Below are 23,532 nucleotides of genomic sequence, written 5' to 3' on the forward strand. Positions count from 1 at the left end.
CTTTATTGAGGCATACCATGAAATTCATGCAACTAAAGGTACAATGCAGTGACGCTCAGTACATTCATGTGGTTGTGCAACCATCACCACAACCCTGTTTCAGAATGCTTCTATCCCTTGCCCCCAAAAGATTCCCTCATACCCATGTAGCAGTCAATCTCCATGACTACCGCCAGGCCCAGGCATTCCCTATAAACTGACTCATGCAAGAAGTGGACTTTCCCTTCTCTCCACTCCCCGGGTTCTGGCCATTAGGAAAATATTTTCAAGTTTCAAACAAGCCATAGCATGTACTAGTAGTTTGTCCCTGTACTTTGCTCATTAATATTCTACTATATGGATACCTGAATTCCACTTTTTCATTTTTTTATTTTATTTTTTCCACCTTTTATTTATACCTTCAACAACTGGCAGGCATTTAATTGTCTTCATCTGGGGCCATCATGAATAATATTGCCATAAGCATGGAGTACACGTTGTCTTAGCCTGTTTGCTGTTGCCAATATCCTCAACTTGGGAAGGTATAAAGGAAAGAGGTTTATTTTGGCTCATGGTTCTGAGTCGAGGTTCCCCATCTGGCCATGGCCCTCTTCCCGGCAGGGTCCCCAGGTGGAGCAGGGCATCTCGTGGCAGGGAGACATGGAGCATCAGAGAGGGTACCGTCCTAACTGGCTTTCATAGCAGACCCACTCTCCAGATCAACCCATTAACCGCTTACCCGATTCGTCCTAGACTAGTCCATTGGTGAGGGCAGAGCGCTCATCACCTCTCACAGGCCCCTCCTAAGATCTCAAAATGGGGATTCAATTTCAACATGAATTTTGGAGGGGACAAACCACAGCACGTCTCTGTGTGGTCATGTGTTTTCCTTTCTAATGTATCCACGTTTCCACTTCTTTTTCTTACATGACTGCGCCAGATAGAACCTGTGGAGAGAACGGTGGGAACGAGCATCCTTGCCTTGCTCTCGGTCTTACGGCTAAAGTGTTTGTTATTTCACTACAATATATAATGTCAGCTGTAGGTTTATGGTAGATGCTGTTTATAGGTTGAGAATCTTTCCTTCTAACCATGTGGGGTTGGTTGAGAAATTCTTTTTCCATGAATGTGTCTTGGGTTTTGTCAAACGCCTTTTCTTTTTCTATCAAGATGATGATGCCGCTTCTGTCCTTTATTATATTAACATGGTGGATGACCTTAATTGAAATTGGAATGTTAACCAATCGTGGATTCCTAGGAGAAATTTTACCTGGAAATGTTGCGTAACATTTTGTATCTGTTGCTGGATATGGTTCATGAATATTTTCTCTATTTTTGGTGCTACTGAGGATGGAACCCAGGGCTGCTCATGCGCCCTACCACTGAAGTACACTCCCAGCCCTGTAAAAATAATTTTTCTTTTTCAATTTGCAACGGGGCCTCGCTAAGGTGCTCAGGACGGCTTCAAACTTTTGAATCCTTCGGCCTCAGTCTCCTAAATAGCTGGGATTACAGGTTTGCACCTCTACACCTGACTCGTTCATATTTTCTTCAGCCTTTTTGTGTGGATATCGGTCTGTCGCATTCCTGTGATGTCTCTGTCTGGCTTTAGTAGCAGAGTAAACGCTCTTCACCAAATGAGTTGGGAAACGCCCCCCAACCCCCCACCCTCTTCCACATTCTGGAAGCGTCTGCAAAGGATTGGTACTATTTCTTCTTTAAATGTTGGGTAGAATTCACCCCCAAAGTCACCTGGGCCTGACTTCTCAACTGTGGGAAGATATTTTTCATTTCCTCTCTCCATTTCATAGGAATGCTCTAAATCTGTCCAGGTTTTCATCCTGTGCATCCATTGTAACCTTTCTCTGCCCCCGTGTTTTCTTGCCTGCTGGTACCTTTCATTCAGTGTCCGGTTTAGAATTTGACATGTCGGATGTCTGTGGACACCATGAGATTCCAGCTCCTAGCCTGTAGCTTTGGATAGTCTGATGTCTGAGACATCCCTTCCAGAACCCCTCCTACAACCCATCTATGGGTATAGAGACCTTTGTCTTGGAGGCGGGGATATGGTGCCATTCTCCACACGATCTCCTGCTTACTTTGATTTGCTCTGTAGTAATGAATTCCTCCACAAGCCCTCCATGTCTGCATGGAGGAGCCCCAACGGGGTTCCTTCTCACTCCTCTCACACCCCGAACAAACCGCCCCACACAAGGGACCGATTGCCTGCTCCCTAGCCCATCCGTTGGTGCATGCTATGGTTTGAACCTTTTTGTCCCCTCTGAAACTGATGTGCAAACTTAAACCCCAATGTGGTAGTGCCGGGGTTGGGTGGGGTGGGCTGTGGCCTAACGGAAAGTATTTATGTCCCCAGGGATCTGCCCTCATGAATGCATTAATTCTGTTAAAAGGGGGCTTGTGTGAATGGGTTTGGCTCCACTGCCATGAAAGGAACGACGTCCATCTCCGCTTGCCCCTTCCACCTTCTGCCATGTGAGAAGAAGGTCCTCACCAGAAACCAGACGCAGGTACTTTGATCTTGGACTTCCAGGCATCCAGAACCATGAGAAATAACTTTCTCTTCTGTATTAATTGCCCAGTCTGTAGTATCTTGTTACAAAAGAGACTGAGACAGTGCCCAATCTTCCTCCCTGATTCAATGCTCAGTGCCTAAGGGCAAGGACCAACGGCACCATTCTTCCTCATTTCCCCACCGCAACCGTCAGCATGGCCTAGACTAGGGGGAGTTAAAGTGTGGAAATTGAACCCCGGGGGATTGTTTTAACGCTTGGTCGTCACTGGCATCATGGAGCTGGTGTGGCTGATGAACTGAGGACGGTGAGGCGAGGTCTGAGGAGCGTGACTCAGTGTGTGGGGAGTCAGACAAAGGCTTGCCTCTCTGGCCACCACTTTACAACCTCCACAGACTCTCAGCGACAAATAAGCATCCCCGCCCTGTTGCGCTGTGCTGAGGATTCAACAACACATCTTACCAAGACTTGGTCCTTGAAGGCATGAGGTGTCAGTAAGGTGACTTTGCAATAGCCATTATTACAAAGGGGGAACAGGTTCAGGTTGCCAGCTAGAATCCACCTTGCCTAGGCTTGTGTGCCAGTTCCGCCTCTTGCCGCCCAGGGGACCCTGGCCAAGCTCTCTACTGTGGGACTGACATTGTTCCTAAGTGATGGGTCTGTGGTGGGGATAAAAAGAGCTAACATATAGAAACACGCAGGACATTGTCTGACACCTGGTAAAGAACCAGCCAACGTGCATCACCCTGTCATCCCTTCTGAACACTGCAGAATCCCCGTTCTAGGATTTAGGCCTTTTGAGTTTCAGGAAAGAATTCGCCCTTCTTTATTTACCCTCTCCCCTGGAACTGGGAGACGATCCTGATCGGGTCAGTTTAGCTCTCAAGTTCTCTGAGGGGATCCCAAGTTGAAAACCTAAGAAACTTACCTGCTCTCAAGCCACTTGTGTTGGCAGGAGACGCGCAGACTTCTGCAGCAATGTAGTGCTGGGGCCTCCCTAAAAACAGACTGACACAAAGCAGAATTTGTTTTCGGCTCAGAGGAATCACATGGTCCATGGCTGGGTACACATCACGGGCTTCTGTAGGGGAAAATAGGTAGATTTAATCACTCAGGCTTCCTGAAATCAAAAGACAACATGTCTAAATCCAGATACAGTTTTGAAATAACTCAGTGATGCTCTGGTTCTCAGGAAGCAGGTGGGAAACTGCTGTACACTTTCACCAAACCAGTGCACCGGGCGACAAGGAATGGCCCTGGACCCCTCAGCCAGGGCATCAGCGGCAACCAGCATGGGCTCCTACTGGGATTGGGGACCCTGCTTCCAACCTCGCTGCCTGACTGGTCTGAATGCTGGTCCCACTACAGCACCTGAAACAGTGATCGGACAGGGTTCTTGAGCCCCCTTCTCCCCCATTCTGAATCTCCACAGTGCAGAGCTCCTCCTGACACGCTCTGGTCTGCTGGTCGGGGATGTCAAGGTCCAACAAGAAACAAACCACTATCGATCAACAAACCTGAATTCTAAAGTTACTTTCCTTTCATACACGTGTTTATTTGGTATTGATGATGAGGTACCCCATCAGAAAATCCTGCACGGGGGAATACTACTCAATGGTTAAGGAGCAGGGAAACATTTACTTACAGTTAGCTTATCATAGTCATAATAGTTTACACAGACAGTACAATAGTGAGCCACCAAGTTCCAATGCCACACCCCTTTCCCACACTTTGTTTAGCTGCAGATTCTTGAACCTGGATCTCAGTGTTGCGCACCGCCATTTCAAACAGCCCTAGCACTGCTCCCAGGAGGCAGTCGATAAAACGGCACAAAAGCACAAGGACATGAACAAGGCATTCACACTACATAGACATCTTATATCTTACTGACAACAAGGTAGGGAGCAAAGACGCAGATCCAGGCTGGGAAAGCGACAACATGCGGCATGGGAGCCATATGGGATGAGGTGAGGTCCACTGGTGTGCAGTCTCCCTTGCCCCAGGGTGCCTCACAGCGCTTCACAGATGACAGGCAGGAAGAGGAGGACCTCCCTGGGAGTGGGTCAAATCTCACGCCAATAGGAATCCATCCAGTCACACAACTAGTCTTGGGACTCCTCGGACAACAGCTGACTGTTTGGTTCCCCAGAAGGAGCCCACCCCCAGGAGCTGGCAACACAGCGCTGTCTGAATCCCTTCAGGTCTCCGCCCCATGAAAGGGGGCAGGGGGCTCTCAGTTTTCTTCCAACCACTGCTTGAGCAGCCTCTGGAACATTCTCTTGCTTTCCTGCTGCTTCTCCAGTTGGCACTTCTCCTCTTGCTCCTGCTGCTGCTGCTGTGCCCCTTCTGGCAGAAGGCCAGACCGGTTGGTGCCCAGGCTGAGGGTCAAGCCGCTGAGGCCCTGCACTAGCGTTTCCCAGGAGGAAGGGTTGGGGGCCCCATTCCTCTCGCCAGAGAGCCCAGAAATACTCGGTCTGTGGCCCTGGCAGTAGCGACATTCACATCGGAACCGATTCTGAGCTCTGTCGCCTGTGGGGTAGACCCTGGTCTCCCTTTCCACTGGGTAAGGTGCCATGTGATCGCGGTGCCTGCGTCTCAGGTGACCCAGGAATGCTTTCTTCCTCTGAGGGAAGCCCAGCCGCTCCCAGCGCCGCTCCCGCAGGGTCTTCTCCTCCCTGTACTGCTGCTGGAACAGCCCCTCTGGCAGAGGGGCAGGGAGGCCAGGACCAGGACTGGGGTTCAGGCCGCTGAGGCCCATCATTAGCTGTTCCGAGGAAGAAGGCTGAGAGGCTGCCGTGCCCTCCTGCGAGTTCTCCCCAGCGGTCACCTGGGAAGATCCGGAAACCAACGCTGGGTTCCATTTCTGGAGTGGATCCATGGGGGTCCAGTTAGAGCTAGAAGCTCCGCCCAGCCCGGGGGTCTAGCCGGGAAGGTGAAGCTGGAGGTTTTCGAATAGCTAAGAGGTGGCGAGGGAAGCGTGTGGCCAGAACACACCAGACTGCAACAAAGGGTGACAAGAGAAGAAAGAAAACCCATGATTATTCATCTTACTCCACCTTTCTGTCCCTCCACTTCCTAGGTGTAAAATGGGGCTGGTGATGAGACCCACCTTCTAGGCTTCCTCCGAGGATGACATGAGATAACACATGTCCAGAGCTTAGAATGCTGATGGCATAGCATAAAGGTTTGAGAAATGGCACCACTGATGGCATCCATGAGGCATGTGATGTAACATGGAGAAACATATTGAACGAGGTTAACTCCGTGCAGATTCTGGGTTACAACCCAGGCTCAGGAATGATGATAAGAACAAGCAATGCCTGACTAACACGTGCTCTTCTCATAAGCATTCGAATACTTTCATCGAGTAGACTTTCAGTAAATTGTACATATTTATACCACGGTGACAACACACCCTTGGGAATTTCTGCCTTCACGATCAGTGGCTTTACATCTAGTTAAAAAGGCTGCTCGTACTGATGGAAATCATCTCAAAAGTCCCGATATGTGTAACTAAGAATTTCTTCTACTAAAAAACCAGGAGGTAAAACCACGACAATGCAAACAACACATGTAGGGGGGGTGGGGGGCGGCGAAGGGGGGGGAGAAAAAAGAATGATGAATCTCCATTAAATGGAAAACTGGTTCTTTGAAATGATCAATTGATACATCTTCAGCAGGAAGGGCAAAAGAGGGAGGAAAGAAGGTATAAATAGCAGGGATGGCAGAAGAGATTTCACTATAGACTCGGAGAACAAAAAGAACAACGTGGTCAGACTGCAGTCAGCTCCATGAAAATAAATGCTACACCTTAGTTGAAATGGACCAGTTGCTGGAAAATTGTAAGCCACCAAAATTCACCCAGGATGAAGTAGCGTAGACAGTCCTCTATCGTTTACAGAAACTGAACTGGTAGTAGAAAGAAAGAAAGAAAGAGAGAGAGAGAGAGGGAGGGAGGGAGGGAGGGAGGGAGGAAGGAAGGAAGAAGGAAGGAAAGAAAGAAAGAAAGAAAGAAAGAAAACTTTTACAAAACGATCTCCAGGCCCAGAGAGTCTTCCTGGCCAATTCTAACAAACATTCAGTGAAGACATCACACCAATTGTACACAATCTCTTCCAGAAATCAGTGCAGAGGGAACACTTGCAAGCGATGCCATGAAGGTAGTATTGTACTGATACCTGGAGAACTTCAGACTGGTGCTTTATCAGCAAAAGCCCCAAATTCCTCAACAAAATACACAAGAGCTCCAAACCAACAGTATGTGAAAATAATCACAAACCACAACCAAGTGGGTTTCACACCGGGAATGCAAAGGTAGTGCTTTCTCTTGCCGACAATCAACATAATCCCACAGAGGTTGAGGTCAGGCAAAGAAGAAAAATGACAGCATATATGAAGGTACGAAGGAAAGCCATTTGACAAGACACAAAATCCACTGATGATATGAAATCCTCTGACACACAGGGAATGGAAGACCACTTCCTGAACCTGCTAAAGGGTATGTGCCCCCAAACCTGCAAGGTCAAGAATGGAATGCTTTCTCTGTAAGGCTGAGAACAAGGTCAGGGTGGTGACTCTCACCATGACTGTTTGATGTCACCCTGGAAGTCCCAGACAGGGCAATGATGTCAGGAAAGGGAGCAGCACACAAATGAGAAAGGAAGAAATCAAATTGCCCCTTGGCATAGATCTCATGACCGTGTATGCTACGTGGAACACCCCAACGTATCTCTGCTCAAACCCCTAGAACTAATAAGTGCATTTAGCAATGATAAAAGAGAAGAGGTCAACACATGGAAAACCACCGTGAGCGTCACAAACTGAAACTGAAAAGCAACACACAAGGGAATAGGTACGTACGAAACCAACGACAACAACAAAAAATTTACAGGAAGTGCCTGCAAAACACCTTAAGATCCTAATGAAAGAAATCAAAGAGGACCTAATTCGATGGAGAGAAACAATGCGTCCATGACGTGGAAGAGTCCATGTGGTAAAATAGTTAATTATCCCCAAGTTGTTCTGTAGAACTAATGCAATTCCCATCGAGATCCTGGCAGGAGTTCTGTGTACATACACAGTCTGATTCTGCGCTTCACCTGGAACGTCCAAATTTTCAAAAACAATGATGAATTTGGGGAAGGTCTTGCCAGAGTTGCAGTATTCAAGACTGCCGTCTTGGAAAGGAGTAGCCAGGTAGATTAACGGAAGAAAATATAGAGTCCGTAAACACACCCATGAAAATATGAGTTCTGATAGAAATGCGAAGGTGAATTCAAGAGAAGGGAGAATCTTTCCATTGAAAGTGTTGCATATCCGTGTGCCAGGATACCAACCTCGACCCCACCATTTTTTATACACGGCTAACTGAAAATGGTTTAGACGTCTAAAAGTGAAAAGTCCACTGGTGAGCCTCTCAGTAGACAACACAGGAGAACATCTCCGGAGCCAGAGGACAGGAAAGAGTAAGTCTTGAACGCGACAGCAAAAGCACGCACGATCCACGAAAGAAAGAAAACTGATTAAACAGACTCCATCAAAATGTAAAACTGAAGCCAGGAAATGATGGCACACACCTGTAGTTCCAGCTACTGGGGAGGCCGAGGGAGGGAGGATCAGTTTCAGACCAGCCCGGGCAATACACAGAGACCCTGTCTCTAAAACAAAGGAAGGAATAAAAATTTCAACCAGCTTTGGCTTGGAAAAAGACAGTGTGTCGAGACGATGAAAAGCAGAGCTATGCATAAGGATCACAGATCTGACAAAGTCTTATATCCAGAGCATAGAAAGAAAGCGTTTGCAAAACTCACCGCTAAGAAAACAAAAAAACCCAAAGACTTGCATGTGAGCATGTGAAACAATGTTCAACATCATTAACCATCAGGGACCTGAACATTAAACCCGTGATGACAGTATCCCCTTACACAGTACTACGACGGTTAAATGAGAAGCACTGGAAGTACTGAGGGCCGGAGGACAGACTGAACAAATGGAACCCTCACACTTTGCTGGTGAGAAGGCAAAAGACTACAACCACTCTGAATCTAGAGTGATGCTTTCTCCTAAGCTAAACCTGTGTTCCCCTGAGGACCCAGGAATCCCATGCCTGCCTCTACCCTGGACCAAGAAAAACCTGGGTTCCCACAAAAGCCAGCACACGAATGTTTGCAGCAGCTCTTTCCTCAGATGAAAGGATAAACAAACTGTGGTGTCCACACAATGACAAGCTGCTCGGCATTCAAAAGGAATAGAGTATTGCTCTGAGATTCACCAAGATGTTGCATTATGCTAAAAGAAGGAGGCCCATCTTGGAAGGCCACAGGCTTCCTGGTTTCAGATCCATGACCCTCTCTAAAACACACCACTGCAGGTCAGGGGAACAGATCTGTTTTTACCGGGGAGTAGGGGTGGGGAGGTGTGTCTGCAAAGGGGCAGCAACAAGGAGTGTTGTGGGGGCAAAGGGCGAGTACACGGTCCTGATCGTGGTGGTGGCTACGAGCAGCTACACATGTGATAAAGCCTGCAGAACCGTACTCAAAAGAAAACAAAACTGTTGGTCTTACTGGGTGGTAGTTGAAAAACCCAAATGGCAGACTTTGCCACAAGGGCATCTCTCTATATTTTCTCAATACTCATGTCCTGAAGGAGTCTATAAACGCTTCACATGCAATGCCAGACTGAAACTTCAGGGCAGCAGCCCAGGCTCTGTCCTTCTAGCCAACTTGGAAACCAAGAATCCACCGGTTTTCTTCAGAGCATACTGGCAATTGGGAATTTGTATTGACCAAGCATCAGAGCAGGAAACACAGAACAATATTAGAAATGTTTCAAATCATCTGACCTACAAACACAGACAAAGGTCCCAGAGAGAGTCTCCCTTAACACGTCAGTAAGTGAAAGCTGTTGTTTCTCAGGAGTTAGTCCAGTTACATCCTCTGGGCCATCGCCCTCCCACATAAATGCTTATGTGTGAAACATCTGGAAACTGATCTTAGCCCCATTACCTCCCCAACTGATTTTTCACATGTCACAGGGACTCCCTCAGGATCATATTTCCTCATATGGAAAGGCGATTCTCGCAGAAAGAAAATCATTCTCACGAACACCGTTTTGTGAAGAAAAACCAAGCCTTTGGAAACATCAATTCATAAACTGACCTGTGTCTTAATCACCCTTTGCTCTCCCTCTCTCCCCACACCGTTCCCGTGAACTATTTCACTGTCCTATCTCCAAACCACACACAAGAAGGTCCTCATGATCTTCTCCAGAGCCATCAAAGGCACCGGGGCCTAGAGAAGTCCCCTATTTTGGGGGAGGGGAGCAGCCGAGTCAATCACTATGACTTCCCATCCTTCATTATCTTATTCCTTTTCCTTTTTTCCACAGTCCCTTGTCCCAGAGGGATAAAGATCTCATATCAAATGTCTGCTGCAAGCACCACGGTTCTGGATTTACTTCATCTTCACACCCAGCTTCTGAAGAGAAGGAAAGGACCACTGGACACGAATGAACCCACCAAGTTTACTGCTCTGAGCTCAGTTCGGCAGGTGATGTCCCTCAGCAACCTCTTTGCCCACGGCTCTGGTGAATCTTACTTGTCAGTTTGGCTAGGCTACGGTGCCCAGTTGCTCAAACATTCATCTAGGTGTTGTTGTGAAGGTATTTGTGGGGGTGATGAACTTGCACAGTCACTAGACTTTAATTAAAGTCCACTGCCCCCATCACGTGAGTGGCCTTCAGCCAATGAGCTGAAGGCCGCAAGAGCAGAGACTGAGGCTTCCCAAGGCAGAAGCAACTCAGCCTGAAGACCACAGACGCCCTGCCTGAGTTCTCAGCTTGCTAGCCTGCCTGCAGATTTCAGCCTCAAGACTGCAACTGTCATGTGAAAGTCCAGTGGTGTCATCTTCCCTCTGGATTTCAGACTTGCCAGTACTCAAGATCCCGGGGAGCCGACTCCTTAAAACCCATCTATCCATGTGCAGATGGATATAGATACGCACAGATGCAGAGGCACACGGACGTCCTATTGGTTTGGTTTCTCCGGAGAACCTTGATTCATGTACCCACAACATACCACATCTTCCTGAAGTCCAACCCAAGAAACATTTACCGAGCTGCCATACTATCAAGTGCCAGGTGGATGACAAGATGTTTGACAGAAAACAGCCTCTGTTGACTTAGCGTCTTCCACGTGCCAGGAAACGTGGGCTGGGAGTTCCACATCCATTATCTCGTTTGGTCTCATTTTACAAATGGGGAATCAGAGGCCTACGGGGGAGAAAGATGTCGGTGGCAGGGCCCACATTGGAATCTGGAGTGTGAGAGAGAGCTGGGGAGTAGTCTGGAGAATGGGGAGATGGGTTTGAACAGAGCAGATGGGACCAATTCATGGAGGACTTCCAAGCCACGCAGGAGCAATAAAAAGTCACACCCTCTGTGCACTGTCCTGGGGCATCCACCAAAGCAGAAGCAGCCCCAAACTACTGAGGATAGAGCTGGAGCTGAACTGGATGGATCCACACAATAGAAGGCGAGGTGTGTTTATGGCTCCCAGATGGGGAAACCACCATGCAATGGCCAGCATTCTGGTGAGGCCCAGAAGAATGGGGCGGAGAAAGAAAGGCTCCTGGGCTGGCCAGAGAATGCTAATGTGACACTTATATTCTTTTCTCTAGGGTTCCCAGCATGGCCTGGGCCCCGCCTTCCTCCAGTGTGTCCCACAGAGGCACTGGCAGTTTTAATCATCGGAAACTATATTGCTCCCTCAAATAAAATCCACAACAGTCACTGTATCAGGCAGTCAGCTTTAGACAATGAGTGAAGAGGAATGAGACCTAAGCAGAGAGGTAATTTGCCAACTCACAAAACAGAGTGAAGAGGAAGGGTGGGCCCAGGCCAGGTATAATCTGTGACCCACCAGTGCCACCCAGGATTATCTGCTGGAGCTCTCCTTTTCGGCCATATCAGTTCTAGGACTGACATCGATACATGCCAATGTCCAAGGACAGGAAGGCACTTTCTACTCTCTGTATCTCTGCTGTAGCAAGCGAACAGACCAGAAGCCCCCACAGACATTCCCTCTGGGTTAGTTCCCCATTCCTCAGTCAGTGGAGAGCCGGTGGAATGGATGACCATGGCAGTCTTGGATGAGAGATTTTGGAGGGGAGTGGTGCCTTGGAGGACTTTCACCTCTTATCCACCCTTGGGGAATCAGCTTAGAAAGAACTTCCTCCAGGAGGCCTTCTCTGGCCTCTTCCCCAAGCCCTAGATGAGCTCGCACAGCACCCTGAATTTCCCCTCTCCCAGCCCCAGCCCCATTCAGTTAGCATCAGATGGTTCTGCCTGTCTCACTCACTAGCCCAGAAGCCAACAGTGGCCAGCGACTTGGCAGAATTTGCCCATCACAGAGCCCCGACTCCGGTGGACGTTCACGAACAGCCTGCAAATGAAGTAAGAAGAATTTGGCGTCCTCCACAAAATGTCTCACTCTGTAAGTAAAACCCTGTACAATCTGTACTGTCCCATGTTGCAAGGAAGCAAATTCCTGCACCACAAAGTTGGGTAATAGCCCTAAGGTCACACATCTAAGACAGGGGCAAAATTCCATGCCATGTCTGTCTGACTCCAGGTGCGTGTTTCTCTTAGGGGCAGGGCACTGCCTCTGTGGATTATCAACCCGCATGGAAGCCCGAGTTACAAAGTAATCCTGCGGGGGAGAGGCCAGCCAGGAAAGTCCTGGAGGCTGGCCCACGTGTCCAGAGCTGGTCCAGGGATCAGGCAACTGTCACAGCCAATGTTTACCTTCCCTTACTGGTAGCAGGCTCTGTTCTCGGTGTGCTTGGAATGCTGTCCTCAACAAAGCCTGCTCAAACCTCATGCCTTCATCAGCTTGCATTCTAGCCCGGGTGAGCAGAAGGTAAATAGCCGAACAAGTAAATGCATACAGTGTGGGGGTGATGAGCACTGGGAAGAGAGCTGTGCTGATTTTGACGATTGAGACAAGGACACACGATACTTTTTCCAACTCTGCCTAATGTGATGACATATCCTTATAAAATGAGTCCATTTCAGTTCGGAAGAACTGAGTTCACATACTACTATCAACTACATAATACTACGATGGTTTTCCAGAAATGGCAAGACTCTACCAAAAATGGCTGAGATCCGTGCAAGGTCACTGTCTGCTGAAAAGCGTATGCCCACCTTATACAACGCCAGGGAAAAAGGAGTCTGAGTTCCAGACAATGCAGTGCCACGCTGCTGTTCTGTATCTTTGTCACCTGCACGGATTAGCTGTATTCTCCTCTATCAGGAAGAGAGGGATAGTCTTGTCAGCGGCTCTGCTGCAAAAGAACATGGACATTAGCCAACACTCAGTGATGCCCGCTTTCCAGCATGAAAGAAGAAAATGAAGACCAATGAAACGTGGTCCCGGCATGGCATTTGGGATCTTCCTGTAGGTGGGCCCAGAAGACACAGACAGGGAACCACAGTGGGAGTTCAAAGGGGTGGGGGCAGGGAAAGGGTGAAGAGGAGGAGAGGCTGAAGCAGCAGGAGGAAGACAAGGGAAAAGTCTCCTCTTGCAAAGTGAAGAGCTCACCTGGTCACCGGGGTCACTGATCACTAGGTTCACATCGTCAATGCTGCTGATGCCATCGCGAGTGAGATCTATGCCTCTCACCTACAAGACAACAAAACCTGAATGGTGAGGTGTATTCACCTAACACTTCTTTACTGATGGCACACTCTGTTCAGCGGTCCCCTCAGTGAGGTATCCAAAGCAGCCATACCCCGAGAACAGAGCTCAGCCCCAGTAAGGAACATTCTAAGGTATAATATAAAGCAGAAGGAAAAAAAAAAAAACCTAGGTGCTACATTGTTACTAGACACCTAAGAAGAGAGTAGAGATAGAAGACACAATGCTTCTCACCCCATCTCCTCCGAATAAGCAGAAATTCAAGCACAGGACCTGCCACGCCGGCTCATTCTCTCTCTCTCTCTCTCTCTCTCTCTCTCTCTCTCTCTCTATATATATATATATATATATATATATATATATATATATATATATATATATTTTTTTTTTTTTTCCCCACCCGAGTAACAGCTGGTCTGACAGTTCCTATTCCCAACGAAGGGGAATACATGGCTACTGTGCTCATAGTACATGGCTCTGGACTCTCTACTGTGTGGGGATAAAAGACACAAACACTCTCTGCATGGACGGAAAATGAAGTTGATATACTTTCTGCATCCACTCCTGCACACTCTATCCTCCTTGCAGGATAAGAGTTCTCAGCAGGCTCCCAGTCTTTGGGGGCAGGGAGCCAAACTGAAGATGAGGAAGAGGACCTGAGCTGGGGGAGCTGAAAACTCAGAGAAGGCCCCGAGGCCCAGGAGGTCAGGAAGGGCTTCTCCATGGGCGTGGTGCCCTAGGGAAAACGCAGGTTACCTATCCCTTACCTGACATACTCAGGGACAGAAGTATTTCAGAGTGTTTCGGGTTTTGCAAAATTTTCATATACCTAATGAGATTCTCTGGGAGGGGGACCCACTGAATTCATTTAGGAGTCATACACACCTTGTACACACATACCCTAAAGATAGTTTCATATGATATCTTTAATTAAGGCGCCTGTGTGTATGTGTGGATACCCACTGGGGAGTGAACCCAGGGCTTCAGGCATGCTAAGTACACCCTCTATCACTGAGCTACCCCACCCCCAGCCACTCTCAGAAATTTTGGGGTTTTGGAACAGTTCGGATTGTGGAGTGTCAGATGACGGAGGCTCAATCTGTATTATCGCCCTTACTTGCAGATGAGGTACGTGAGGATCAGAAATGTTCAGCCACTCACTCAAGGTCACGGAGCTAGGTTGTGATGCTGGCCATTTCTCCGCTAGGTCTGTTAAAATACAAACATCTCTGTACCTTTCATCACACCAATCTCTCCTCTCACTACTGTCCCCTGTTTCAGTTTCCATCCGCCATCTTATACTTACCCGTGGCTCTCCTTACCTTTAAATTCTCATAATCTGATAAATATCAAATACAGATGGGGTGTTAGCACGGGATCATTACTCTAAGAACATAAATTTTCCTTGCAACGCACCAGAATCGAACATTTATCTTTAGTTTATCTGCCACCCACACGCCGGGTCAACAAAATGGATCTGGGGCTTAGTTTTAACTCAGCTAGTCACACAATCCCAAGTCTGATTTCCAATGTAATGGACATCTGACTGCAAAGAGCATGACCAGCGCCTCCCTACGAAAATCATTCCCAGAGCATTTTCTCAAATGCCAGTGATGGTCCAGGCTAAGAGACACTTTGACAGGGAGCTGTTGGGATTCTGCTCCTGAAAACAGAGAACTGCTTCCTCTCTGGCCTTTCTCCCTGTTGCGGGTACCCCAAGAGGCTCAGCCAAGCAAGGCCACTCACTGGCCCTTCTTGGACAAAACTAACACTACCCTGACACACGCAGGTCAACACACAAATGCAACACACCCCATAGGACCGTGTGAATCTAGGGAAACCGCAAGGGAAGTGCCAGTGGAAATCTGTCAGCCTATCATGACACCAAATTGCTGATCCCACCCAGGTCAACTGCCCAGGATCGGCTGCATTGCAGCCAACGGGACGACCAAAGATGCCCTCCCTCTCTGAACATCACACACTGCAGCTCGCATAGTGATTTGATGGAAAAGGTCCAAACACTTGCATGCGAATGCAGGAATCACAGAGCCTACTAAGAGCCTGCCTGCTTCTAAGTCACATCCTGAGCCCTCTGGCTCTCACGCATCCTGGGAAGACTTTCTCTGACGTTTCCATTTGGGAAATGTCGCCTTCCTTGAAATCACTTCAGAGATTTTTGTCTCCTATGGTGGGGTGGGAGATGAGGCGGAGTGGGAGGCGATACCGAGGAAACAGGTTATTTCTGAACCTGTTGAACACGGATTCGAGCCCGATCGCACCCAGCTGTTAAGGATGCCCACAGGAAGTTTCAGTCCTATCTCTCGGCTTCAAAACGCCGGGCCCCAGCTAGAGAAAGAGAAATACGCCACACGCAGACTGTCCACCCGCCATTCTGATAAGGACGAGATGGGGCGTCTGAGAAAAACAACGGTCCCCTCGGAAAGCGCCCTTCACGGCTGGCCAAAGGAGGACTCCGGTCCCAGGACCCACAGGCGCACCTGGCCTGGTCCAGGAGGTTCTCTCCGAGTCTCTCCCCCACCCCCTTCTCTTCTCCTTCTCTCACCCAGCCGGTGCCAGGGAGACTCTGTCTCTCCCCCTCGGCCTCCCTCTCTCTCCGTCTCTCGGGGTCTCTGGCTCCCTCTGCGTCTGTCTCTCTCCCAGCCCCCTCGCCTCCCAGTCTCTCTCAGTCTCTCCCTGTCTCTCTGTGGCTCCCACGCTCTCCGTCTCTCCGAGCCTCTCTCCCACCCGCTTCTCTCTATCTCTGTCGCTCGGGCTCCTTAGGTCTCGGTGTCACTCGGGCTGTCTCACGCGCGGTCTTTCTCCGGAGCGGGTCCGGGCGTCTGCTCGCCGGCGCGCCGCCGGCTCTCCTCAGCCCTGGTAACGCACCGCGGCGCTTGGAAGGAAAGGGTTAAGATCACCGAGAGGAGCCGCCCTCCGGAGGCTAGAGAGGCCGCGCCAGGGAAGGCGGGGTCTGTGGGCCTGGCGTGCGTCAGAGGGCAGGGACGCCTGGGAGGAGGAGACCGGGGACCTGGGTTCGCTGTGGCAGCTGCAGTGCGAGTCGGGAAGGGGACGGCCCGGGTTGCTCCGCGGAGCGGCAGGCTAGGGGGTCGCGGCCCGCGCGTTCCCTCTCGGCCCCGCGGAGCGGCGGCGTCGAGGCCGCCCGCCGTCCGGGCAGCGCACCGCCGCGGGCCCTCGCGACCTCGAGAGCGCGGGTCCGGGACGCGGCGATGCTCGCCGAGGCCGTGGGAAGAGATTCCGGGCAGCGGAGGTGACGTCACAGGCGGGGCTCGTGGGAACCGGCGAGGGGGCCACGGGAGGCCACCTGCTCGGGGACGGGCTGGCTCGTTCTGGTCTGGAGCGCGCGAGACCGGATACCCGCTCTGTGATTTGGGTTTTTTTCACTAGCTGCTTTTGCAAGGGCGGAAGGAGCCCACCGAGGAGGAACGCGCGTGCGCACGCACACACGCAAAGACATGGAATCCATTGGGGCTGCTGCAGTAGGCAGAGGGCCTTGGATGTGGATACTAGTGTCGCGGCGGGGTGGCTCTTGCCTTTGCTTTTTCGCGAGGAATAGACAGGGTATACTGGGGGAGATTTACGGGGACGGAGGTTATTGATATGATCAGAGGTGCTCTCTGTAAACTGGATGGGGAGTGATTATCGCTGCCCAGCTAGTCGAGGAGAAGAAACTAAGCGCATCATCCTTGAGACAGACAGTGGACCAGGAGTCAGGAGGGCCTGTCATATCCGAGTTGTGTGGGACTGGTGGCCGGGTGGACAGAGTGCAGGCCACATAACTTTAGTCGCATGGGGAAGGGTGGTCCTTTGTGGTCAGCGTTTCCCAGAGCAGGAAATCATGCTGGAATTTCTTCGCCATGACTTGCATCAGGAGTCAGGAGATGTTCAACATTGTCAACAAGGTCAAACTAAGCAGGGCATCTTTCATGCCTTTCCAAGCAGATCCATATGTATGGAAAGAGATGATCATTTTGCCCTGGAAGTTACTAACCCATGAACAGCATTTTATACTTTCCAGATGGTCGCATACTCGTGGTGTAGGTGAAGGCAGAAATCAGTAATTGTCCCAGATCGGGATCATCATCCTCGTTTTATAGATGAGGTGACTTTTTGTGTTCCAGTGCTGGATATGGAACCCAGGGACTTGCGCCACCTAGGAATGCCCTCTGCCACTGAACTTTGTCCCCAGCCCCAAATGAGGGCTGGAGCTCAGGTGGCAGAGGTTTTGCCCAGCAGGTTGGCGACCCTAGGTTGGATCCCCAGCGCCAAACAAAAATGTTTATAAAGTGAGGTAACGGCCACAGAGAGGTTTCATAACCAGCCCAGAGTTACACAGGGAATAACTGGGGTATCACTGATGCAAATCCAAGTGTCTGTGGCTTCATTACCCCATTCCAGATCCAGATATCTGAATCAGTCCTCCCTCCTAAACTGTAGACCTCTTGAGCCAACTAACCACCCACCAGTCACATTTTTGCACTCGGTGAACTCTGGGGCAGTGGACGTGACCTCCAAGAGAAAAGAGTGGTAGGGAAAGTGGATCCCAAAGCCCGTGCCCTACCGGCTGGAGAGAGAGAGGGCCTATTATCAGGAGCTTGAAGGATGAGAGGAGGAGAGGTTAAGTCTTCCATAGGAGACAGACAATTATGCTCCACGCAGGAGGTGGTCAGCTCGGATTATATTCAATTTACTTACTTTTCCTCCTCCCCCCCTTCCTTCCTGCCAATCTTTCAGCATTTGCAAAACATGTTCTGTGGTGAGCACACCCGAAGCCTATATGTGGGTAAGTAGAGAGATTCCCATTTTTGCATGGTGAGTACCTGACCATAACCACCACCATGCTTCTGGATAAAAAGAGAACATTCCCCTACACTAAACAGATGAAACTAATTAAGTCATGTTTTCTAATTCTTATTTATTATTCTCCAATCACAGAAATGGCATGCTAGGCACTGAGAGGTTAGGTCAGCTCCCCAGAGTCACTGTTGTGGTTGACTCCCACAACAGTTAATGATCAGCATGTCCCAAACTGAAACTGTCCACGCCCACCCTCTGCACACCTTTTTCTCCAACATACCACCCTTTGGTTTTGGTGTTTTGTTTTGTTTTGTTTTACATTTTATTTAGAGACAGGGCATCACTGAGTTGCTTAAGGCCTGGTTGAGTTGCTGAGGCTGGCTTTTAACTCATGATCCTCCTGCCTCAGCCTCCCCAGCCGCTGGGATTACAGGTGTTTGCCATCACGCCTAGCTGCACTTTCTGTTTTACCTAGGGAGTAGATGGCTGGAAAAGCTTACTGACTTGGCACATGATGAAGATTCCTTATAGATTTCCCAGATCGACTGACTAATTGGAATAGGTCTGAGAGCTGGGCTTCCGGGGCAAGTTTTACTGAGAAATACGATACACAATGGTAAGTGTGGAAGGCCACAGTTTAATTTGATAGACCTCAGTAATCACTTCACTGTGTATGTAGTGCAAAACATCATGTCGTATGCCTTAATTATATAAGATAAAAATAAGCTTAAAGAATAGTGACACCTATGTAAATAGTAATAAAGGCATATGTGTAAAAGATTTCAAGGAAGAGAATAGCATACATTCACAAAGATCTCCCCTTCATTCATATGGACCCAGTGTTGCATTTGACTTTGGAATTTGCAGTTGCAGCTATAGTTTTTGTACCATGATGGGATGCAGGCTGGGAGTCTCCCTTGCAGTGGAGAGTTAAGTAGCAGAAACAAGGAACGAATCTGTCACTTTATAGCCTCCTTGACCAAGGAAATTAAGTAAACAAGATTTGATCTGCCCTTGATAACGACTGTTTTGGAGTAATGATGGTCCACGGCAGGTTCCGTCTTAGATACAGTCTGAGCTTTCTGCAGTGACAAAGCATTCTGAGACAGAGGAATGAGTCTGACATAACTTTCCTATGTGTATATATGTGAATACACCACAGTGAATCTCAACATGGTGTCCATCCACAAGACTGTGATTTTAATTAGAATAAGATATATACCATGCTTGTTTAAATATCTCAAAATGGAGTCTGCTGTCTTGTATAACTAAAAAGAAAGTGTACTAGCCGAGCTGTCCTCCCTTTGCCAGGGCGTGGGTCAGCAGAGAGGCCAAGGTCATTAGTCTTGACTCGGGGACCCTCCAAGGGACTTTGCAGTGCTTGCATGCAACTCGTCATTTATCTTTTACTAAGGATGCCATCCGCTTCCCACATGGGATTCTGTGTCAGTTTTACACCATCCACTAGAGAAGTCAGGTCCACAGCTGGTTCTATCTGCAACATAGTAAACTGTGCGCATGAATTTTGTTCACTGAAGCCCAGTGTAATTCCTTTTAACTCAGCACACCTAAGCGTGAAATGAAGTATGTGCTGTGGACACGGGAACAATAAATAAGAAAAGGTGGAAATGGCACCAGTCCCACCACCACCATTCTCAACCTCATCCTGCCTGGAGTGTAAGCTAGAATCCCAGGGGCCCTAGCATCTGGTTCTGCATAGCAAAGGGAGACGAACAGTAAGAAGTTGGATTGCTGATGCAGAAGAGCCTGGGTCTGGGATTCACATCCCAGTTCTGTCCAATTTTATAGCCAGGCCTCTTTCCAGGTACAGCAAAACCATCTGTTTGGGTTTCAGAGCTGCCTGCCGAGATGCAGATACCGTGCTGTGTTGGATGGTCCTTGTTGTTCCAACACCACGTGCATCTGAGAAACATGGGCCCCCATCAGGTGAAGCCACCCTGAGGGTTCTAGGACACTCAGTGTCTGCCTTCCCAGGAGCTGCTGTGACCCGAGAGCCCTGGAGTCTCCTTGGTGGGAAAGGTTGGCTTCAGCTTACAGTGGCACAGGGCTTTCTCTTCCAGCAGGAAATCTTCAGTTCCACCCTCAAATTATGTCTCACTCTGTTTAATCTCATTCCCTGACAGATAATAGGAATTCAGAGGCAAGCAGTGCCAGAAGAAATGTTTGTAATGGCTTCAACACAGCCCTGGAGTCGACCAGACACCGAAGCATAGTGATGTGGGGCCCACCAGACTGAGGATGGAAGTCTAGCTCTGTTCTTCAGCTCTCTCCATTCTATGATGTGGATAATCAGAGCACCTATCTGCGACGCCGACCCCTCTCTGGTGAGTGTGGCCCGAGCAAACCCTCCCAGACACCCTGTAGGTGAGTGTGAGTTGCCCTTCTGTATGTTCGTGGGGTGCTGTGGCTTAAACTCTGGCATAGTTCTTCTCCCACCACACCAGAGTGCGGGGGGAGGTCCTCAGCCTGCAAAGGTACTGCCTATGTCATCCCTGCATGCTCCTTCCCATCTCCTTGCCCAGCAAGTGGTTAGAACTTGCTTATTTAGTGATTGAAGAACTTTGAGCAAAGTTACTTGGACAGAAACGGATAGCTGTTATAGTTACAGTTATTTCTGTAGCAGAAACGACAATGAACAAAGGGTTCCCCTGTGCTTGGATTGTCTTCCGCCAGGGTGGAAAGGAAGATCGTGGTTTCATCCCATGTCTAATTCTGGAACTCTGAGGAAAGAGGTTCCAAATATTGTGAGTATATGTTGGGCAGTCTCTTGGTCCATCAGGCTCCAGTCTAGCCTCCCAGTAGTATTGCTCTGGTCCGTCACCAGAGTTTCTCAAGTGTCCGGTGCACATAGTAGACCCCTGTTCAGCAGGAGGACTACTGAGTGAATTTGGGCCTGGTATTTGAGTATGTGGTACTGTGGCTAGAGCAGAGATGTCCCTTGAGACAAGGCTGTGGACAGTATGAAGATGCCAGTGAGGTCCCCATGGGCTCTCTCAGCCTTACCTGGTTGTGGTCCTAGCTTTTTGCCCAAACCCTCCTATTTGCTGATTTCTCTTGCCCCACCTCTCTCCTTTCCCCACACCTTGCCTTGCCTGGGCATCTGTGACCCTCTGTTGTCCTTTACTGTCCGGCTGATAGAGCTGAAGCTTCTTCGTCCCACAGCAGCCTGGCCCTCTGACCCTCACACTTTCAGCCTTCTGCTCAGCTCTTCCTCACTCCAGGCTGCTCTGGTGTCCTTGCAGTGTGTCTGCACTGTTTCGGCAAGCTCTGCCTCAGACACACTTCCCAGCTGTTCTCTCTGTGTGGAAAACCCTGACCCCTGGTGTCTGCTTGACTGAATCTTCTTCCTCTTCTCATCTGTGTCAAAATGTCTCCTTCTCCATGGGGACTCTAGTTACTCTGTTTGATACTCGCACCTGCAGCTTACTTGTCCATTTCAATATTTCTGATTCAATAGCATTTCTTCCTCTCCCTACCCTGTCTCTGAAAAATCATTTGTTAACTTATTAAAGGCCATGCTCTGTGTTTGGAGACTTTCCCAAAAAAAAAAAAAAAAAAAAAAAAAAAAACAGTCCAGGCCTTCTCGTCTTTCGTAAATCAGAAACAGAGCTGATTTCATGCTCATCCTGTCCAGAAGGCAGTTCCTTTTCTCGGGGTTTGCCTGTTAATAGAAACCTAAAGGACCAGTAGGTAACCTGAGAGGGTTCAGGTGCCACCTTGGAGGCACTATCTTTTGTCCTTCCAGAATGGTTTTGAAGGGTCGGTTTGGTCCCTTTGCCATAACCCTGATCCGAGTCAACCCAGCTGACCTTTAGCAGCACTGAAAGGTACCAAAGAAGCCACTAGGGTAGCTAGAGATTGATGAGTCTTACCTTAATATCACAAGGTTTTTAGTACTTACTGATGGGAGCAGATTTTGCTATCTTGTAGCAAATTTTACCTCTCCTTCACCTTGGCTATTGTGAAAAGAAATACCATTCTTCTGTGATTTTCAGTTAGTTCCTTCAGTTGTTAATTTTTTAGATGACACTGAGTGGGCATTTCCACTATGGCGCAATATGTTCTTTGCAAATAGCTCTTTAAATTCTTCAGCTAAAATCATCTTTTAAATCATAATCTTAGAAACCAGGTAGTAGCTTTCTCACCTCTTCAGTTTCCCTAAGGCATTGGTATCATGCTGTCACATATGCATATGTGTGTGTACCATGTATATCTTTATCTCATGTCCTGCAGCTGGCCTTCATGGCATGCCAGCTAAGAAAAATGCTGTCACCCATGGTGATGGGTGTTTTCAGGCTTGGGTAGTAGGTGAGTTTCTGTTGACAGTCTTAGTAAAACACAAAACTCCTCATTTGTTTTCTTCAGCGTTCCTCCCAGTTATACCTTTACACTTTGATTAGAATATGACGACTTGGAGATTTTGAACAGCAAGCTTCTGGGTGGGAATCAGGCCCTTTAAGTCATGTGTTAGCTGTGCAGAGAGAGAGAGAGAGAGAAGGATTATGGGACAACAGCAGGGAAGGAGGGTAAGAGAAATGTGAAGTTCACTGGGAGCACTAGAAGACAGCAAGCCTTCCAAAGGTGTTACCAGTGTCTCGTGACAGCCTAGGCCATGACCATGGTGAAGGCAGACACTGGCAGGAGCACCATAGCTACGGCTCCCATTCACCTCGACATCTCTTCAGTCCATTCTGCACTATAACCTGTGCTGCACTTACAGTGACGGAGCATAGGCTGCATTATGAAACAGGTCTAGAGTAGGTTCTTTAGGCCTTCAACACTTACGAAGAGTATGTTATTGCCCTCCTAGACGTGCCCATTCAGGGCCACAGTCCCATTCTCTTTGCTGCGGCTGATGTAGATGTCCCTATCATTGGAGACAAATGTGAAGCAGGAACTCTACCTCTGAATCACATCCCCAGGTCCCTGGGCAGGGATTTCTGTTAATTCTGTTCCCAGATGAACCCTAGCTCTGCAAGCTGCCCTGGCTCAGAGAAGACCATCCACAGGTTTGTCGCTGGAAGGGTCGTGTGTCCTTTCCCACTGGACTGAGACCCTGTTGGGTCCTAGTTTCCCCCATCTGGTAGTGGCCTCAGTGTGCTCAGGCCAGGTCGCTGTGTGGCAGCAGCTGCATCAGTCTGAGGCACAATTATTGCCGAACAGTTCTGTCATCTGAGTCTCAAGGCTGCCCGGTTTCGTTTCAAACCCCACACACTGACTTTCCAGAAATTTTAATTTAGTCAGCATTTTGGCCCTAGTTTGGAGCCTCAAGTCATTCCTGGAAGTGGTAAGTTGAAAACAAACCACGTCACCTTAGGAAACACTCAGGAGAGCAGTGTGATTAATGTGGTTGGGTGACTATGAGATGCTTTGAACTCTGTGTGTGAACTTGTTTCCCTCGTCCCTTTTTCTCATTTTCAACCTTTTTTTGTGTGTGTTTCAAGAGTAAGCAGAAGATTTCTACCTCCCCCAGTGCTCAGATGACTTGCC

General features: G+C 48.8%; 2 protein-coding genes and 1 long non-coding RNA gene across 28 annotated transcripts in view; 2 read left to right on the plus strand and 1 right to left on the minus strand.

The window, feature by feature from the left end:
• Nucleotides 1-4,222, plus strand: part of LOC308640308 (protein FAM156A/FAM156B-like) — a 39,463-nt gene extending 35,241 nt beyond the window's left edge. Inside the window, exon 5 of the transcript XR_014020215.1 lies at nucleotides 4,085-4,222. The gene's annotated coding sequence lies outside the window, so the exon portion shown is untranslated. The remainder of the gene's footprint in view (nucleotides 1-4,084) is intronic.
• Nucleotides 1-16,372, minus strand: LOC308640309 (protein FAM156A/FAM156B-like). 13 transcript variants are annotated; one of them, XM_081312265.1, is made up of 7 exons: nucleotides 14,324-14,460; nucleotides 13,111-13,191; nucleotides 12,714-12,853; nucleotides 11,866-11,949; nucleotides 10,621-10,778; nucleotides 5,620-5,712; nucleotides 4,733-5,508 (listed from the first exon to the last, which is right to left on the minus strand). In XM_081312265.1, exon 7 carries the CDS (start codon nucleotides 5,386-5,388, stop codon nucleotides 4,744-4,746), a length of 645 nt encoding a protein of 214 aa, XP_081168391.1. In that variant the 5' UTR covers nucleotides 5,389-5,508; nucleotides 5,620-5,712; nucleotides 10,621-10,778; nucleotides 11,866-11,949; nucleotides 12,714-12,853; nucleotides 13,111-13,191; nucleotides 14,324-14,460; the 3' UTR covers nucleotides 4,733-4,743. The 13 variants fall into 13 exon arrangements, 12 of the variants coding, with proteins under 12 accessions (XP_081168391.1, XP_081168396.1, XP_081168395.1 ...); XM_081312270.1 differs by lacking the exon at nucleotides 10,621-10,778; XM_081312269.1 differs by lacking the exon at nucleotides 5,620-5,712.
• The window catches only part of LOC308640310, a 13,553-nt gene continuing 5,288 nt past the window's right edge, over nucleotides 15,268-23,532 (plus strand). For 5 of the 14 annotated variants that reach the window (XR_014020223.1, XR_014020224.1, XR_014020225.1 and 2 more), the window contains exons 1-5: nucleotides 16,336-16,474; nucleotides 17,959-18,007; nucleotides 18,497-18,637; nucleotides 20,166-20,366; nucleotides 20,666-20,786. This is a non-coding gene — a long non-coding RNA (uncharacterized lncRNA). Of the gene's footprint in view, nucleotides 16,475-17,958; nucleotides 18,008-18,496; nucleotides 18,638-20,165; nucleotides 20,367-20,662; nucleotides 20,787-23,486; nucleotides 23,506-23,532 lie in introns of those variants that run through there. The other 9 variants (XR_014020220.1, XR_014020221.1, XR_014020222.1 and 6 more) reach the window with 5 other exon arrangements.

Source organism: Spermophilus citellus, assembly GCF_964194105.1.
Source record: "Spermophilus citellus genome assembly, contig: SCAFFOLD_554, whole genome shotgun sequence".
Classification (NCBI taxonomy): domain Eukaryota; kingdom Metazoa; phylum Chordata; class Mammalia; order Rodentia; family Sciuridae; genus Spermophilus; species Spermophilus citellus.

What these genes read in the sequence shown, in the direction of transcription:
- LOC308640309 (XM_081312266.1), bottom strand. Translation starts at nt 5,388, where the DNA reads ATGGATCCACTCCAGAAATGGAACCCAGCGTTGGTTTCCGGATCTTCC.